The 17,468-nt window shown below is 32.2% G+C and overlaps 2 protein-coding genes and 1 long non-coding RNA gene across 7 annotated transcripts; 1 reads left to right on the top strand and 2 right to left on the bottom strand.

Moving 5' to 3' along the window:
* Positions 1-2,125: 2,125 nt before the first annotated feature.
* Positions 2,126-4,733, bottom strand: LOC105109039 (plastid division protein PDV1-like). The gene is made up of 2 exons (XM_011003624.1): positions 4,285-4,733; positions 2,126-2,972 (listed from the first exon to the last, which is right to left on the bottom strand). Exons 1-2 carry the CDS (start codon positions 4,624-4,626, stop codon positions 2,460-2,462), a joined length of 855 nt encoding a protein of 284 aa, XP_011001926.1. The 5' UTR covers positions 4,627-4,733; the 3' UTR covers positions 2,126-2,459.
* A 2,339-nt stretch (positions 4,734-7,072) lies between these two features.
* LOC105109038 (mitochondrial carrier protein MTM1-like) lies at positions 7,073-11,984 on the top strand. 5 transcript variants are annotated; one of them, XM_011003619.1, is made up of 11 exons: positions 7,073-7,578; positions 7,877-7,966; positions 8,060-8,188; positions 8,311-8,377; positions 8,468-8,580; positions 8,695-8,865; positions 9,646-9,742; positions 10,209-10,300; positions 10,435-10,584; positions 11,140-11,195; positions 11,384-11,984. In XM_011003619.1, the coding sequence occupies exons 1-11, from the start codon at positions 7,300-7,302 to the stop codon at positions 11,517-11,519; spliced, it is 1,380 nt and encodes a 459-aa protein (XP_011001921.1). In that variant the 5' UTR covers positions 7,073-7,299; the 3' UTR covers positions 11,520-11,984. The 5 variants fall into 5 exon arrangements, with proteins under 5 accessions (XP_011001921.1, XP_011001922.1, XP_011001920.1 ...); XM_011003618.1 differs by having other exon boundaries at positions 7,074-7,578; positions 11,137-11,195; XM_011003622.1 differs by having other exon boundaries at positions 7,472-7,578; positions 8,521-8,580; positions 11,137-11,195.
* A 931-nt stretch (positions 11,985-12,915) lies between these two features.
* Positions 12,916-14,078, bottom strand: LOC105109037 (uncharacterized). The gene is made up of 2 exons (XR_839163.1): positions 13,645-14,078; positions 12,916-13,192 (listed from the first exon to the last, which is right to left on the bottom strand). It is a non-coding gene; the product is annotated as an uncharacterized LOC105109037 (long non-coding RNA).
* Between the last annotated feature and the right edge of the window lie 3,390 nt (positions 14,079-17,468).

Here is a 17,468-nt window from a genome sequence, read left to right as displayed (position 1 = left end):
TAACAGAGTGAATAATATATTGTCCAATCTTTTTTTTTTAAAAAAAAAAATAAGCCACACATCATCTATAATTGTAATAACATGTTATTTACCGGTGAAGATTCCAACCACTAAAAAGTTAGTGTTCAAGTTATATGACCTTTCAACCATTTGTTTCACCATGAAACACATAAAAAATACCATAAATATCTAAATATATTTATTTTTAATTTTAAAACATATTAAAATCAATTAAAAAAACTCAAATTAAGGTATATAAAAAATATTTTCTGAGCCCTAATCTATTTTTTCTGCTAAGATGAAACTTCAAAATATTTTAACAGTACTCCTTATGTCAAGAAAAACCTAATGACACAAATATTAACTTTTTTAAAATTAGAATTTGACTAACTAACCACTTTCTTTCTTTTTCTATATTTTTCAATGAGGTTTTTTTCTCATCTTTTAAAGCTCAAGGATTGAAATATAAAATAAATAAAGTTTAAAATTAAAATTTAAAAACTAAAAACTAAAGAGAAATGTTCTATCATATTAGATATCATGATGGCATTTTAAGAAAAGAAAGTGTTTTTAATATTTTTTTTTTTTAAGAGGAAAATGTCTTTTTTTTAGTCATCACTTAATATTATTATCACTAAAAATCCTAATTAATCTTTATATATTTTTATGGTAAATGATTAGTTACACTAAAAGAAAAATAAAGTCAACTCTAAAACAATATACATAAAATAAATTATATTATTTATTTTATTTTAAATTATTCTATGTATAATATTTTTTACTCTAATATTAGTAAATATTAGGTAACAATTTATTACTAATCCACTTATCTTAAACAAATTTGGGCTACGTTCTAATATTGAATTTAGACGAGCACAAGTGACTAGGTTAGATTTCAACCCTTTTATTCAAAATTAAGCCTTAGACCCACAAGAACAGGTTTCAACCCTTTTTTTCAAAACTCTTTTCACCCCCTTTTTTTTTAATCTATTTCCCTACGTTTTGAAGGCTATAACCCTAGTATTTGAGAATTATATTTTTTATTCATGATATACATTACGCCACAAACTCCAAACTTTCGTTTTAAAAAATTTAAATTTATTTTTATTTTTTTATTAACTTTAAATTAATATATTTTTAATATTTTTAAATTATTTTGATATATTCATATTAAAAATAATTTTTAAAAAGTAAAATTTTTTATTAAAATATATTTTAATATAAAAAATTATTTAAAAAATAACAACAACCACATTTTTAAATTGATTTTCTCATCCGGGAAGCTTGGAGGTCTGCTTTCTTTTTTATCCATTTAGCAGGACAGAGAGCTCGCTTTTAGTGAGGACTGAAGTTGAACGAGAACGGCTGTCGAGGAAAAGGACGGCCACCTCTTTTTAAGAGAAGAGACCTAGAACATATGTTGGACATTTGAAGTGGCCGACATGGAATCTAACATGAGTTCTATGGACATTTTCACAGGTTTTTAGCTCCCTGTTTCCAATCCGGACAACAGAGTTGTTAAAACTTGGGGTTCTGAATTTCACTTTCTATCATGGAGGCCACACCCCTTAGCGCATGTTTGGTTATTTTTTATTTAAAAAATATATTAAATTTATTTTTTTAAAATTTATTTATTTATTTTTTGTATTAGCATATAAACTTATAAAAAACACTAATTTATATTTTTTCAAATACAAAATATTTTTAGACTTAATCTGAGTCTTAGATCACTTAGAAGGTATTTAAAGGTATAATAATAATTGATTTTGAAAGTTTTTTTTTTCTCTTAAATATATTAAAATAATATTTGTTATTTTTTTAAAATTATTTTTAATATTAATATATTAAAATAATACAAAAATATAAAACATCATTTAAAACACAATTTCAAAGACCGCCACCTCGTGAGCTATCCGGTCAAGCTTGATCAACATTACTATTATTTTATTTATTGATATTATCCAACCAAGTTTAAACTAAATTTAACCAAGGCCACGAAGTTACTGGCTGAAAAGAAAACATATATCAATATCTATCGCTTGAAATATGAAAACCAATTCCCATGGTGGAAAAAAAAAAGCACTTGAAAGATCCGGATGCACAACATTTCGAGGAGGGGAAAAAATAAAATGAAAGCCATGATGATGAGGATAAACTTATCAGACGCAAGATAAACTTGGTTAGATATTAGGATATACACAATCAAAACAAATGGCATATCAACAAGTAAACTACTAGTACTATCAGCACCCAAGAAAAAACCATCTACTCAAAAAGGATCTGCAGCTCAACAAAAATACCAAATCTCAACAGCAATAAAAATTGGCACTGGATCATGCTAGCCCCTTTCTCAACATCTCCAGATATTCGTGGGAAGAAATCCGCAAAAACAACAAAGCTTCTTCAACCATAAGCTTCCACCATTTATCTAACTGCAAGAAAAATTTCAGGCTTTTACTTCAACCCCTGGCTACCATCACATCCAAGTGGTCCAGGCTACCATTGGATAAAGATCCTTCCATCCCAAAAGCTTTCTTCCCATTCCTATTGCTGTAAAGATCTTCTTGTTTATATGGATGGTGCTTGTGGGCTACCTGATGCAGATGGAGCATCGCAATCATGCTAACTGTGAATAAAGCAGCGTTGCCCAATAAGCCACCAACATGATCCAATTTGAGGGATTTCTTTGCAAATTCAAAACTCGAAAGGAGAGCTTTGATCACTGTGTTAGGCCTCTTCCCCTCACGCCTAATCAGGTTCTCACCTGATGGGCTTGTAGGAGAACCACAAAGGTTTTCAGGGGACACAAAGTGACTTGCATCATGCACATCCCCAACAAATGCCAGAGCTTCTTCAATTACTTTGTACTTCTTACCATGGTGTTCAGCCAATCTCATAGCCAGAATAATCCTGCTTTGTTCTAATCGAGCAATTGCAGCATCTATCTCAGCCCGCTGATGTATTTGTACCGTCTGCATAACAGAAGAAATGACATAATTATCCAATGATGCATAAGTATGAAATGTGAAGCAAAGAGTTCTACCAAAATAAATTGAAGCACAAGAAACAAAAGCCAATATACTTGAGGGAGCATCACTATTGGCACCTAGAACTCAACCAAGCACTGTCCCAAACATTCTTCTCATTGTAGGACCAGATGACTTCTGTTTACTGTAATCAATCTTGCGTGATTAACAGTTCTGACTCACTCAATTCTCTTTGAGACTACCAATTGAAGCTATGCTATCCCCAACATCAGCAGAGCTTATCTATCTAATTACAACTAGTCAGATATGTTTAGCCCCCCACTCCCCAGAATAACTGACCATTTGTTATCTGAAATGATTTCAGAAGGCTTTATTTGACCAGGAACTGCTCCAAAAAGTCCTTTTTGCCATTCAGATCTTCCTAGAGTTACCACTTCAACTCAGTCCTTAACACTCACATCTTCTCCAGTACCTCAATAGGTCCACTATATTCTTCTGACAGCACTTAACCCACTCAGACCCTAAAAACTAGATTCACTTTTTCAGGACAATCGATGCACCATCGACAAAAGGGAACCTACTCCTTCATTGCAACCAGAAAACAAAGCCGTGTCACGTTCTAACTATTTAGCATTCCATCAAGGACAAAAGGGTCCTCTCCTCCACACTATCTCAAAGCAATCTTAACTGTAAAATAGTTGTATCCAAACAAGATGTACACTACTTCTAGTCTTATTGAGTCTAGAAGGAACCAACACAATAATTATCAGATATCTCTCGCTTTCTCCAGTCCTTTCACATAAGTTCAACTCATTAAACACCCCACAATATCAAAGCATGTCAGCAATCCACAAGCCTTAGAACCATCTAATTACAATTATAAAATAAAGAACACTCTTTTGCCTAAATTTGATTAAGCTAGTCTGGTTCTCATAACAACCAATGCAGGCTAAATTAACAGGAAAACAAATATCAAAATAGAGTCGCAACCAGATTTATCAAACAAGGAAAATGATCAAAATCACTCAAATTAATAACAATAATTTCATGAGTTCTCATAAAATTAATTACCAAATAATCAATAAATAGACACCCAGGATCCAAATTTCTCTTCCTCCACCAATAATTTCACCAACCAATCATACCATACCCAATAGAAACCCACCAAAATAAAAACCCACAAAAAAAAAACTTCACAAATTCCCTTCATTTCCCACAAATTACTCGAAACCAAAAAAAACCAACAAATTCAAAAAACAAAACAAACAAATCCCATAGACCCAAAAACCAAACTCACATGAAAGAACTCCAACTGATCTTCAAGATTCTCGAGAGCAGTCCGAATAGAGTTAAGACTCTTAGCCTCTTGAATGGCCGACAAGTCGTTCCCATCAACTCGAAAATCCTTAAAAAAAACGAACCCAGAAGCCCGATTGTTGCTGTTGTTGTCTTCAAATCCGACATCGCTTTCGTTGTTGAGCTTCTTGTTGGTGGTGGTGGTGGTGGTTTTGAGGGATTTGATTGAGTGGAGGAAGTGAGAGCGTGAAATTGAGTGAATAGCGTCGCTCAATTTGTCGTGTAAGTCCCATATTTTTTCTAGGACAGCTTCTATTTCTTCGAGCTCCATCTCCCATTTCATTTCATTGGAGAGAAGAAGTGAAGATGAAGGGAAGAAGGTAATAGAGAGGGAAAGAGGATTTTACTTGCCCTCGAATTTTGGGTGCACTTAAATTTTGTAGGGGGGAAATGATTTTGGGTGGGTTGGGGTTAGATAGAGCCCATTTCTTTGTTTAGTCTTCGCAGCTCGCACCAAGTGCTATATTGAAAAAAATAAAAAAATAAAAAATTTAAATGAAATTATTTTTAAAATGTATATTTCACTGTAATATTAAATACACACTAGGTTTTTTTTAAATATATTAAAATATTTTTTATTTTTAATATTAACACATTAAAACCATGAAATAAATAAAATAATATATTAATTTAATATTTTTTTAAAATAAAATACATTAAAAAACAAAAGTTACTGCACTCTTAAATACTAACTTAATTATTATCTTTTACATAATGATAAATATTTTTTTAAACGGTACAATTTATATTAGAAAATTGAATTGAATTGAATTTTTTAATTTAGAATTAAATTAAAGTGAACGAAAACTTATCATTTTAATTTTAATTTAGTTTTATATTTAAGTTCAATTTGAATTAATGAATCTTAATTGAGTTATTTTTTACTGGTTTCGATTCACATTGCCTTTGTTTTATAAAAGGATATTTAGTTTATAATGAATATTTTTAATTGGTTTGGCTCAATTTAATTTGGTTTTTTAAGTTTAAAATCAGAACCAAACTGTTTTTTTATAAAAGGATATTTGTTTTTTCGATTCACATTAAAACCTTTCAGTTCGGTTTTTATCTTATGAATTATTATAGGAGGAGACTTACAGACTTATATAATGTAATGTGATGGCACAGGCTGTACAGCAAACCTAATGTGCGTTTATATTATACATTAACAAAATAATCATCGATCTATTTTGATTTCGACCGACTTTTATTCAATTCGATGAGACAATTTGTACATGGCATTGCTTCGTCCCAACCCAGCTTGTATATTGTTTTTGTATTTTATATTTTATATTATTATTATTTCAGTATAATAAATTATGATGTCAACCTATATCATGTAGTAAGGCATGATGGAGGATTACTCTAGTTAGATATATTTAAAAATCCAGGGCTATGATTAAACTTGCATTCTCAAATTAAAAATATTATTTTAGTATTTTTAATATACATATATATATATAATTACAACAAGCATTTGATATTTATAATTATTTTTATAAAATTCTTTGGATTTTGAATTGTTATAAGAATAATCGATAGTTGATTATTATATTTTATTGATATCTTATATTTCACAAACGGGGTGAATTTCTTGAAATAGTATCAAAATGATGGCATTGCTGGCAAGTAATTAAGTTAACTATGATTAACAAACATAGACTTCATGTTATAAACTTATAATTTTGCCAATGAAAGTAATTGACTGACAAAAATAATTATCTTAATATATGTCATATGTGATTGCCAAGGCTCGATTTTTCTAGAATAGGCTAGCAAAGGGACCCACATTTGTTTATAAAAAAACTTTTTTATTCAATGCTCTTTCTTCTGGATTTTTAAATTGATTTTAGCTAGTATGAGAGATTCTTATTGCATGTGTTTTTTTTTAAATATTTTTTTTAAAATTATTTTTTTTATTTTTAAATTTTTTTGATTTAAAAATAAAAATTTAAAAATAAAAAATTATTTATACATATTTTCATGCAAAATATATTTTAAAAGTAATTTATTATCACAATACTAAATAACACTCTTAACAAGAAAAAAAAGTATTTTTAGAGTTTATTTTAATTAAAATACAATCAGTTAAGAAATTGTTGGGTTGAAAGTTGTGCAAGTTGGTGGTTGTAATGGATTTAGTTTGTTTCTTTTTTATATTCAATGGAAAATTTATAATATTTAAAATAAAGGTATTTTAGTTGTTAAATAAAAATAATAGCAATCAGTAAATAATTTTATATTTTATTTTTAATTTTTTCTTTGTGATGATGTTAACACGTGTACAAAGTTCATGATGTAAATGATAGTTTGCTAAACTATACCGAACAATTACAAAATATACAAAATTTAAAAATATTAAGGGTTATTTTTTCTTAATAATATATTGATTTTGAAAATGTATTTTTATCAAAACATTGTCATTAATAAAATCAATTTTTTATTAAAAATAAATATTTAATTTTCCAAAAAAATTAATTTTTTTCACATTATTATAAAATTATGATTAAAATAAGATATGATAATAATATAAGCACATAGAATTAGAATATTAAATTAGGAGTAAAGAAATTATATTAATACAAGGTGAACTCATTAGCTTTGGAATAAGTTTTTTAATCCAGTCAAAATCATACATTTACAATATTATATTTGATAATAATAAATCTTAATTTATACCAACCACACAGCCAAAAATAAAAGTCTAATAACCAAAGCCAGACAAACCCTAAACACACACTTCCACTTCCAGAAAAAACCGTCGACCAAACGGGGCCTCAACAAAGACACGCTGTGAACATAACGCTCTCCCTCTCTTCGTTTTCCTGCTCTCCAAGGAATCAGGAAGAACACAAAAATCCCGAAAAAATGCAATCTTTCCTTAATTAACTCCGAAAGCCCATTATTTTTTGAGCACCAAACATCTCTTTAATCTATATTTTTTTTCTTCTTTTTTGAGATGATGGGGTCAGGGATAACACGAAATCAATGGGAAATAAACAATGATAGCAAGGGGCATGATTTATCATCGATGATGGTTCTTCATGGCAGTCATGACCACGGTGGATTGGCTGAGAGAGGATTCTGTGATGCACAGGTGCAACGACAATCGAATGGAGCAGCAGCAGCTGCAACAACAGCAACAGATTGGAATTTAGGGATTGGAGAAAGAGTTTTGTCTGCTGCTGGTGCTGCTTTTCTGTCTGCTATCATTGTTAACCCTCTTGATGTTGTCAAGGTAATTAATTCTTCATGGATGTATGTTTATTTATTTTTATTTTTTTTGTTTCATGGGCTTCAGTTATTTTTTGGATATTTAGGTTTCTAAATGAGGAATTATTTTGGCATTTTTTGGTTGTTGATTTATGTAAATTCTATTGGTTTTTTTTTTTATAAGATTCATTGGTGTTTCTTAAGTGGAGTGTCCTTTTTTTTCCTAAGGGATATGATTTTTTTACATTTGATGTTAGTTTTAGTAGTTCAAAAATTGAAATGCACGGTGATTGCAGAGTTATTTCATGTTCTTTGATTTGCAGACGAGGTTGCAAGCACAGGCAGCTGGAGTTGCGTACTCACACCCGCTAAGTAACATTATAAGTCGAATGGCATATTTTGGGCCAACCATGGTATATATGGACTTTTTTCCGGTATGTATAAATTGTATAACTATTTTTTTGGCACAGTCTGCGATTGATTGGGGGTTTTGGGTGTTGGCTCAGATGTTTGCTGATCTTAGGTGTTCGCCATCATGTACACGTGCTGGGATTCATGGAACAGTGTTGATTTGTCCTCCAGATTGTTTTCAGTATAAGGGAACTCTTGATGTTTTCTACAAAATCATTCGACAGGTTGGTGGTCTCGTAGTATTTTATTAAATAGAATTATTTAGTGTTATATATGGGTGAAAGAATAATAATAAAAGAAAAACTGCATGATGGGACATTGAAATCCTTGTATGTGTATTTTGCAGTGGAAAAATTTGCATCTCAGATGCAATTCATACAAGTTTGTCATCGTGTTTGGTGAGGCAGTTGCAGGCATGCATATTATCCTTTATTATTGTGAAATGATTGTGATATGCATATGCAACTCTGTGGCTTATATCCATAATGACTTTGTTGTTTTAGTTTTCTATGGCTTAAAGCACTATCAGTTGTGTAATTGGAGGATGAATTTGCAGGAAGGATTTGCGAGGCTGTGGAGAGGTACAAATGCTGGTCTGGCCTTGGCTGTGCCAACAGTAAGTCCCTCAATCACTGAGGTTATTTCAGTTGAGAGGTGGCGCTATTGTGATGTTAAAATGTTTTATATTATGTGAGCTTTCAATAATATTTATTCATAATTCTGAATGCAGGTTGGGATCTACCTACCATGCTATGATTTATTTCGTAATTGGCTGGAGGATCTAACTGCCCAAAATATTCCTGGTGCCACACCTTATGTGCCTTTGGTAGCAGGCTCATTGGCACGTTCGTTAGCTTGTGCAACTTGCTATCCTATCGAACTTGCTAGAACCCGCATGCAGGTAGAAAAAATGATACCATATATTTATACTGTCTGTTTTGTATTGGGAATGAATCCCTCTATCAGGTGCATATTCATCCATCTTTTACACGCCTCCAGTATTGTTTTGGAGGGATGCTATAAGTATGCAGATTCCAAGCTCCCTACGCTACAACTAAGAGTTAATTAGTTTCAATGTGACACTAGAAATGGAACTATTGATGTCACCTGTTCAAGTAGATGATGATTTGATGATTTACCCTTGTCGGCATTTTGTATTTTTTTTTTTTGGGTATTCTAAAATGTTGTTTGATCTCTTTGTCACCCATTGTAATCTGGATCAGTGCCATAAGTTGGAAGCATAGAATTTGAGATTATTTCTGTGTGGCTTTATATTTGTGTTTCTGTGCCTTCTCTCTCTTTTTATCTTAAATTGTTTTTATGAATGTTTGTTCTTTTATACGAATTACAATTTGGGCCACAGTTCTTTGTTCCCAATTCATTATGTGGACAGCAATTTGGCACTCACTGTTTTCCCAGATTCCATATGTACGACTAAACATAATTTCAAGGGATGTTATTTGAAGTGTTCCTTGATGCATCAATCTATTTTGTCACAGAAAATGTTGAACCAGGAATTCCACAATTTCAATGATTTAGTCTATGTTTTGTCACCCCAGACATTGTTTAAGAAACTAACTCTATACTATGAAATTGTGTTTGCTTTAATACTTGATCCTGGATGGTTGTTTTCTTTTCATGGGAGCTTATTATTTAACTTTTTTTGTTGCAACAACCATAGGCATTTAAGGCAACTCAAACTGGTAAACCTCCCGGAGTTTGGAAAACACTACTCGAGGTCCTCTCCCATGTCAGAAGTACAAACAATGTTCAAAACAGTAAGGATTCTTTTATTGTTGCATGCTTTTAGATCTTCCTTGGATTGGAAATTGAAGGTAGTGTAATAAAACTATAAGAGATGTGTATCCTGTTTCACGCCTTATCTGAAATATCACCTACTTAATGAATGACTGTGACCTCAAACTCAGCTTTGTTACTAGTAATGATTGGTGAGGAATAAAGTTTACTGGCAATCAGTATCCATGCTCGGGAGAGAGAAAAAAAAAGTCTTTATCTGCTGGTTGGCATTGGTTCATTAAAATTCATACCACTTACAAGAAACATGTGAAAAAGTCTTGAATACTGAAAGGACAATGTAGGATCCTGTCAGAAAAGAAAAAAAAGGATGAAAATGAAGGTTTGGAGATCAAAAGTCAAAACATGTCCCAGTAAATATATAATGCAGAATGAACTTGTTGTTTTGGAACTACTTATTGCTATAATTAACATGGTTTCTTGCAACAGCAAGAGGCTACCGCTTCTTGTGGACAGGCATGGGAGCACAACTTGCTCGTGATGTTCCGTACTCAGCAATTTGTTGGTCAACCCTTGAGCCAGTAAGAGCATCATCTTATTGCTTTTCTACAAATAGGAATTTCCTTTTTTGGGCTAATGGATTTCAGATGTAGTTATAGTCTATATGCTGCAGATTTTGCTGAGAAATGGCAAATTCTTTTTTCTGTTGATATAGATCAGGAGAAGGCTCCTAAGTTTGGTTGGCGAGGAATCCAATGGTTTGAGTGTCTTTGGAGCGAACTTTTCTGCTTCTTTTGTTGCAGGAAGTCTTGCTGCCGCTGCTACATGCCCTCTAGATGTTGCGAAAACCCGCAGGCAGATAGAGGTTATTTCTTCTCCCTGTCCTTCTGAACGCAATTTTAGGCAGATTTTAGCCTCCATTCATGTGTTAAGGTGTTCCATACATATTGTAATTTATGGAATGCTGGTTCTGAAGTGCCTAGAGCTGAATCTAATTTGGTTATCAGTATGGGAAGGTTTTATACCAGCTAGAGAGAGCGGAATAAGCATAAGCAAACCAGCCAACTCTGTGTTCTGTTCTATAGTCAATAATTCACTCTAACCTGCTGCTGTAATATGCCCTGCAATCCCAGGTGCTGGAGTGAGAGACTGGAGGAAGCCTCTAACCCTTCGCTCTAACCCTCTTGCCTAGCCTTTAGCCTGCCCGTTTTGACTTAATCTTACGGTAGAGGGTCATTATTTGAGAAACAACTAAAAGTAAATACTGCAATTAAATTATTATTTTGTTTCATGAAAGCCAAACGAGAACAAGAGGAACCAACTGAAATAGGTTTCAGATTGTGGCTTGGGAATTGAATTCATGCACTGCTATCTTGACCAGTGATATCTAATGAATTTGATATCTTTTAATTTTTAGAAGGATCCTGTCAGAGCATTGAGGATGACTACCCGGCAAACATTGATGGAGGTTTGGAGGTATCTTCCTAATTTCATGAATTTAGTTTTTGATTAAAACCCATCCTCTTCATTAATCAATGCCAAACTGTTGTTAGGTTCTCTTTGTAGGCTGGTACCTTGTGGCATGCAAACCACTTGATTGCATTGCCATGACAGATCTTATGAACTTTACAATATGTTAATGAATATTGATTTCATTGGATCAGGGATGGAGGGATAAGGGCACTGTTCACAGGTGTTGGTCCTCGTGTTGGTCGTGCCGGGCCATCTGTTGGGATTGTAGTTTCATTTTATGAAGTTGTGAAGTATGCTCTACATCACCGATATGCGACTTCAGAATAAATGGGGATTGATGTCCTCACAAGTTTTTTGGTTCTTGCGGGAGCAATGTTTGGTGACGGCATGGGAACAACACTTGACGTTGGAAAAACAGCCAGTAGTAGCTTATGTGAATAATATACAAGCAGAGAAGAAATGCAGTTTAATCATGTTTTAGGTGCTTTTCTCGAGGCCTGGAAGAGGAGGATTGAATCTTTCTTTTGATCATCCAATTTTGTCCATAGCGTCTACTGCTCCAAAGAAGGAGAAATTTTGATACTTTGGGAAATTCTCTCCCAGCAAATTTTTTTTCTGAGTTGAACTCAGTTTACAAACTCTCTTCCATACCTTCTTCCATCTGTTTCTTACATTTCCAGTTAGATCACTAAATATACAATCGTTGAGAATTATGAAGTGTGAACGGGAAGAACTCAGGAATTTGAAAGAATGTTCATATATCGAACACAAATGGTTATGGCTTATGAACTATGAAGTGGCTTTTGCTGGAGTCTGGCGCTGGCCTCATTGATAATTGGATTCTTCTAAATGGATTCTTATTTAGCTTCATTAAGTTGTTCTAAAATATCAATACGGCTAAATATTGTCTATTCTCTATAAAATATTTATTTAAACAAGGGCTTCCAAATACATTATAAGAAGGAAGAAGGAAGGTATAATAATGCTATGAGTGATCTAATATTGAATACCAATGATAATATCAGGAAATGTGCTTTAACATGTTTTTTTTTTAAATTATTTTTTATATGAAAAAATGTTAAATTGATTCTTATAAAATAAAATTATGAAGGTTGTGTTAAAGGGAACATCACAACCTTCACAGATTTAATGGCAGCTCCTCTTATATCGATTTTATTAAGGCAAGTGAATAAAATATTCATTTGGGCCAAAATTTACATAAAATCTAGGAGCATCCATCTTCACATGCTTAGGCAAAGAGCGAATTATTAATTATTGTCAATCTTTAACCTATAGTATGTTAGAATATTGATGTTGGTATACCAAACACAGCCCATCATGTCTTTATATTTCATTTAGAATTCATCACAATTTATTGAGAAATCAGGAAATATGAAATATAAATCTTTTTCTCATATATTCATTGTGTTTTTTTCTTCGCTCTTTTTAGCAATGAAAATTAATCTAGAATTGAAACTGTTCTTCGGTTGTAGACAAATTGTTGTAATATTAATAAATTATAAACCTATTTGATATTATAGTATAGTAGTGATTATTTTTAAAATATTTTTTTGTTTGAAAATACATTAAAATAATATTATTTTTTTAATTTTTAAAATTTATTTTTGATATTAGAAAACCAAAACAATATAAAAAAATGCTTATTTTTTCAAAAATATTTTTTAAATACAAAAACAAATAGTATATATATATGACAATTTTCTTCTGGAAGGCCGACAGCCATATATTCCTTCAAGTCTCATCAAATTACATATGGAAATAATTAGAACACACCAAACATTTTTCTTAGAAGAGAATATATCAATGTTGTCCCACATGAAAAAAAATAAAAAAAGAACAGGGGAGATTGATATGACGTTACATCCAAAATAATGTATGTGCCTTAGTTTGTTTGATGAATAATCATCAGTGAATAAGGTATGTGAGCACCAACGCCACAAGCATTAGAATACAAGCTACTCCTTGGTCTATTGCAGCGCCTGCAAACACAATAAAAGAGAGCATACAAGGGTGAGTTTTATTTATTTATTTAATTTCAGGATATTCAATAATCTTAATCAAAGGTATCTACTCTTTTAAACAAGAAACAGAAAACTAGTAGAAATGTAGTTATGATCTTGAAAAAAAAAATTCTAACATAATTAAAACACCATGAAAATTGAAACAAATGATTTGATTAATCAAATTCACAACTGAGATGCCAATAAACTTGTTAAGGGAAAAAAATCCCATATTAAAAGAAAATAAATCTGGTTTTTAATGGTTTTTAAATTGAGCAAGGAAGGGGAGGGGTGGGGGGATCAAGTTCTAAAAACAAATTTCAATTTGACAATTGACATTAAATCATGTATTAAAATAAATCTAGCAATTTAAGATTTTGTTCATTAATTTAATTTCAAAGAAAGTAAGATATTGGCGAGGAGAGACTCACCATCGCTTGTGGGTGATGGAGCTGGAGCTGAAGATTGGCCATGAGCCAAAGGTATAGAGATGGCAAAAACAATGGCAACAATGGCAGCAAAAACTCCAAATGAAATGTTTGAAACAACCATTTTCCTCTGTCTCTTCCTTCTTCGTTACTACCAAAAAAAACCCTCTCTCAAAACATAAAAAAAGATTGAGAGAAAGAGAGAGAGAGAGAGAGAAGAGACAGAGAATATTGAAAAAATCAGAACCAATATGCAAAAAATGGTGCTGAATGTAGAGGGATGTGGGAATGGTGTTTTTATTGAGAAAATGAATACATGGTTCGTCCCCATTTTTATAGGATCCAAAATGCTCTATGGCCTTCAATTTTCTATGCCATTTTCTTTATAGAAATTCCTTGCAATTCCAAGCTGTTGTGTTTCATTAAAGAAATAAAAGAAAAGGTCAAACAGGCTGTATGCCTTTCTGTTGTTGATGTATTTGGGATCTTCAATCCTATCTTTGTGTACCAACTACCACTTGAGTGATTATATTTAATTTATTGTCAATTTTTAGCATACAAGTTGTGATGATGAGTGACATTAATGTTACTAACTAATGAAGATTGATTTGAGAAGCCATTTGAGGTTAATATTAATATAGTTATGATTCAGTATTGTATAACTTGGTTTCCGACATGAAAGTATCCGTTATAATTTTACATCAAATCCTCTCTTACAACTTTAATTATAAAAAGACTATAATTTATAATTTTTATTAAACCTAATTCATAGAACTAACCATATATCAAACACGCTAAATCTCGCCCCATGTTGGGAGGAACTGGTTTTGTTAAAATTGAACATTCCAACCCTTAAGAGTGGCGGTTAAGAATAACTTAATGGCAGCCAAGTGAGTATAGAAGGTCCCAAAATACTAGAATTCTCCTCATCTCCTCCCAAGAATCTAACAAAATGTTAGAAAAAAGCTGTCAGGTTTTCCAATGGAGTAAGATATGCATGATGCTTTTCTAAAATGGGGAATTCTTCAACAATCATAACTAAATCACCCTTGCTTTTGTGTTGCTTACTCCAGGCTTCAAACCATCCATAATAATAATAATAATAATAATAATATCAATGTCTTGGTAGTTCAGGCACCCCTTTACTCACGCATCAATGATTTTGAATATAAAGATTTTATGATAATAATAATAATAATAATAACAACAACAACAATAATCTTCTTAACAAAGTACTAATTTAGTTAGACAACAAAGAAAAGGCTACTTATCATCAACATGGTATGGCACCAAAGCCATCCAAACCCATGTTTTATAGACCTAAAAAACAACATTTCAGCAGTGCTAAACCTTGCACTATTAAGACAGACTTGAGATACATATAAACCATACAAATCTGGATTTGTTGCTTGACATGTATGATCTCTAGCGAGGCCAAAGAAAAGCTCCCATGGAAAACTTCCTTTTCTGCTCAACATTTCCAACCATAGGAAGTCCATATTCTGTGAGTAAGCGATCGAGTTGCCCCTCGGGCATTGTTTCATACTCTGATCTTGAGTACCTAGGGTAGTGCAAGGGCATCTGAAACCCTCCACACCTCTCTTGCTTCTCCTTCACTCTCTTTCCTGCCCTAAAGGTAATTGATTCCATGCCCTTTCTTTCTTGCACTACATGAGCTATGAAGGTGACCCTTTATAGGGGAGCTCATGAGACTTGAGAGCGAGATTATTCAGTGAAATTCATAATACTATGTGCAATCAATAAAATCTGGAGTCATGTTAAATAGCATTTCCTTGGTCCAACGCGTCTTGTACTAACAAAACCATACCTACTTCAATGCAAGGATACCTAACATATTGTCCCTTTCCAATTCTTTCAGCCACTTGTCTGTGACATGATGGGTTGGATCTGTGATCCATAATCCAGAGCAGGAGAAATCACTTTGTGTGTGATCACTCATAAAATTGCAATCTCGCATGTTATAGCAAGACACATGAATGTATCAGAAAGGATGGTCCTTTGATTTGGGATTGCTGGAATTCCTTGTTCTTGCTCAAAACTTTGACGGACACCATACTTTCTTAAGCTTTTCCAGCTAAACACTAGACGTGAAGCCTAACCCAGATCAAACACTATACTCAAGCTTTTCTAGCTATAGTTATTAAACCCAAGTCAGCTGGGCAAGTTAGCCCATAAAACCAGAGACAAGGAACCTAACCTGGATCTGAGTTCTAGTTAAATCGAACTAAACATTCACACAGTTAAGCCCATTTAATCTAATGTCTTGTGTAGAAAAACAAAATATTGCAGTTTTAATAAAACATGGGTTGGCCCAATAAACCGAACCTTTTCCAAGTCAATTATTATTTCAGATTTAATAACTATGTTTTGGACCCTTGCTATACACAGTTTAACTTATACTTCTTAAGTCAAACTGAAAAAGAACTGACACCTGATAAAATTGGCACTTTTGATCAATTTATTGTCCAGTATCTAAGGTTTTAGCTAGGCAAGGCTTGATGGTCTAGAAATTTTAAAACCAACAATATATTAGTCCTCGCAAGCATAATGGAGGCATTAAGTTTCACTGTATCATAAAACTTATTAGCCAGCTTTAATTTTAGAAGAACAAGTACCGACAAATTTCACCAAAATTCTTGCCTTTTTTCTTCTTCCCACGTCTACTCTAGAAAATGTCCTGTAGGAAATGATTTAAGATGTTTGAAAGATAAGATACTTCTTGAACATCATCCTCACCAAACATTTAGAAACTTCCCTAATGTTAGAACTCAGAACTGAATAGCCACCCATATCATCAAGAGGTTTGAAAGTTCATGGAGAATGATAACATGGACGAGTAATACAACAAGATGACTCCAAAACACTCTCTCCTATACAAAGTCAGAAGACTCGAACCTAATTAATTAGGACTAAATATGAACGTACGTAAATTATCCAAGATAGAAGCAGTGGACATTCTACTAACACATGCAAACCTACAACGACATATTTTATATATGCTTATAAAATGATAACAGACTTCACAAAAACCAGAAGAACCAACCTCATAGAGGATGGAAAATATAATACTACTTTCTCCAGAATTTACTTATGCCAGGTCTATCATCCGTGTTAATTCTGTTTCTTCCTGTTTGATTAACTCGCCTATTTGTTTTTGTAGATCTGAAACAAATACTTAGAGTAGTGACTAGGCAGTTTTCGGCATGGTTTAAACTCTTCAGAGAAATTAAAAATATTTACCGAAGTTTGCAAGCATATCTTCCTCAAACTCCCACTCGATATTATGGTCCTTGCTCCTTTTTACTGAATAAAGATAGGTATGGTATAAAATCAAAATAATAATGCTCCATCACAAAACTCAAAAATAAAAAGAAGATTAAGAAAAAGGTATATTTTTATTAAATGTTTATCTCTAAGCTTTTATAGCTATTCTCTTTTATTTTGTACTACTAAATAATGATAAATTACAAGTTTTTTTATAGACATAAAGTTTTAAATAATCAAGAAATTAAATTAATGCAAGAAAATTATAATCTAAACAAGAATTATATTCTATCAACTGAACTGGTTGACCATTTATTTAATTTAACTGGTTACTCAGTCTTAACCAGTCGACATGTTTCCAACCGGTTGATTGATTCAATTAATTTTTAGAAATTAATTTGCTTTCAACACCCCTCCTTAAATATAATTTCTTCATAACTCTCAATGTATTTCTCATCTTGATAAAAACATAATTTCTCAATGGCTTTATGAAGATATATACGACTTGGTCTAGTGTTTTCACATACTTGACTTCAACTTTT

Source organism: Populus euphratica, unplaced genomic scaffold (genome assembly GCF_000495115.2).
Source record: "Populus euphratica unplaced genomic scaffold, PopEup_1.0 scaffold439.1, whole genome shotgun sequence".
NCBI classification, from domain to species: Eukaryota; Viridiplantae; Streptophyta; class Magnoliopsida; order Malpighiales; family Salicaceae; genus Populus; species Populus euphratica.
The sequence above is the reverse complement of the archived record's forward strand: the minus strand, read 5'-3'. Positions and strand labels throughout refer to the sequence as shown.

What these genes read in the sequence shown, in the direction of transcription:
- LOC105109039 (XM_011003624.1), bottom strand. Translation starts at nt 4,626, where the DNA reads ATGAAATGGGAGATGGAGCTCGAAGAAATAGAAGCTGTCCTAGAAAAA. An exon ending in ATCAGTTGGAGTTCTTTCAT is followed by an intron (nt 2,973 to 4,284) that starts GTGAGTTTGGTT and finishes TCTGTTATGCAG; the next exon opens with ACGGTACAAATACATCAGCG.
- LOC105109038 (XM_011003618.1), top strand. Translation starts at nt 7,300, where the DNA reads ATGATGGGGTCAGGGATAACACGAAATCAATGGGAAATAAACAATGAT. An exon ending in CATATTTTGGGCCAACCATG is followed by an intron (nt 7,967 to 8,059) that starts GTATATATGGAC and finishes GTGTTGGCTCAG; the next exon opens with ATGTTTGCTGATCTTAGGTG. An exon ending in AAACCCGCAGGCAGATAGAG is followed by an intron (nt 10,585 to 11,136) that starts GTTATTTCTTCT and finishes TTTAATTTTTAG; the next exon opens with AAGGATCCTGTCAGAGCATT.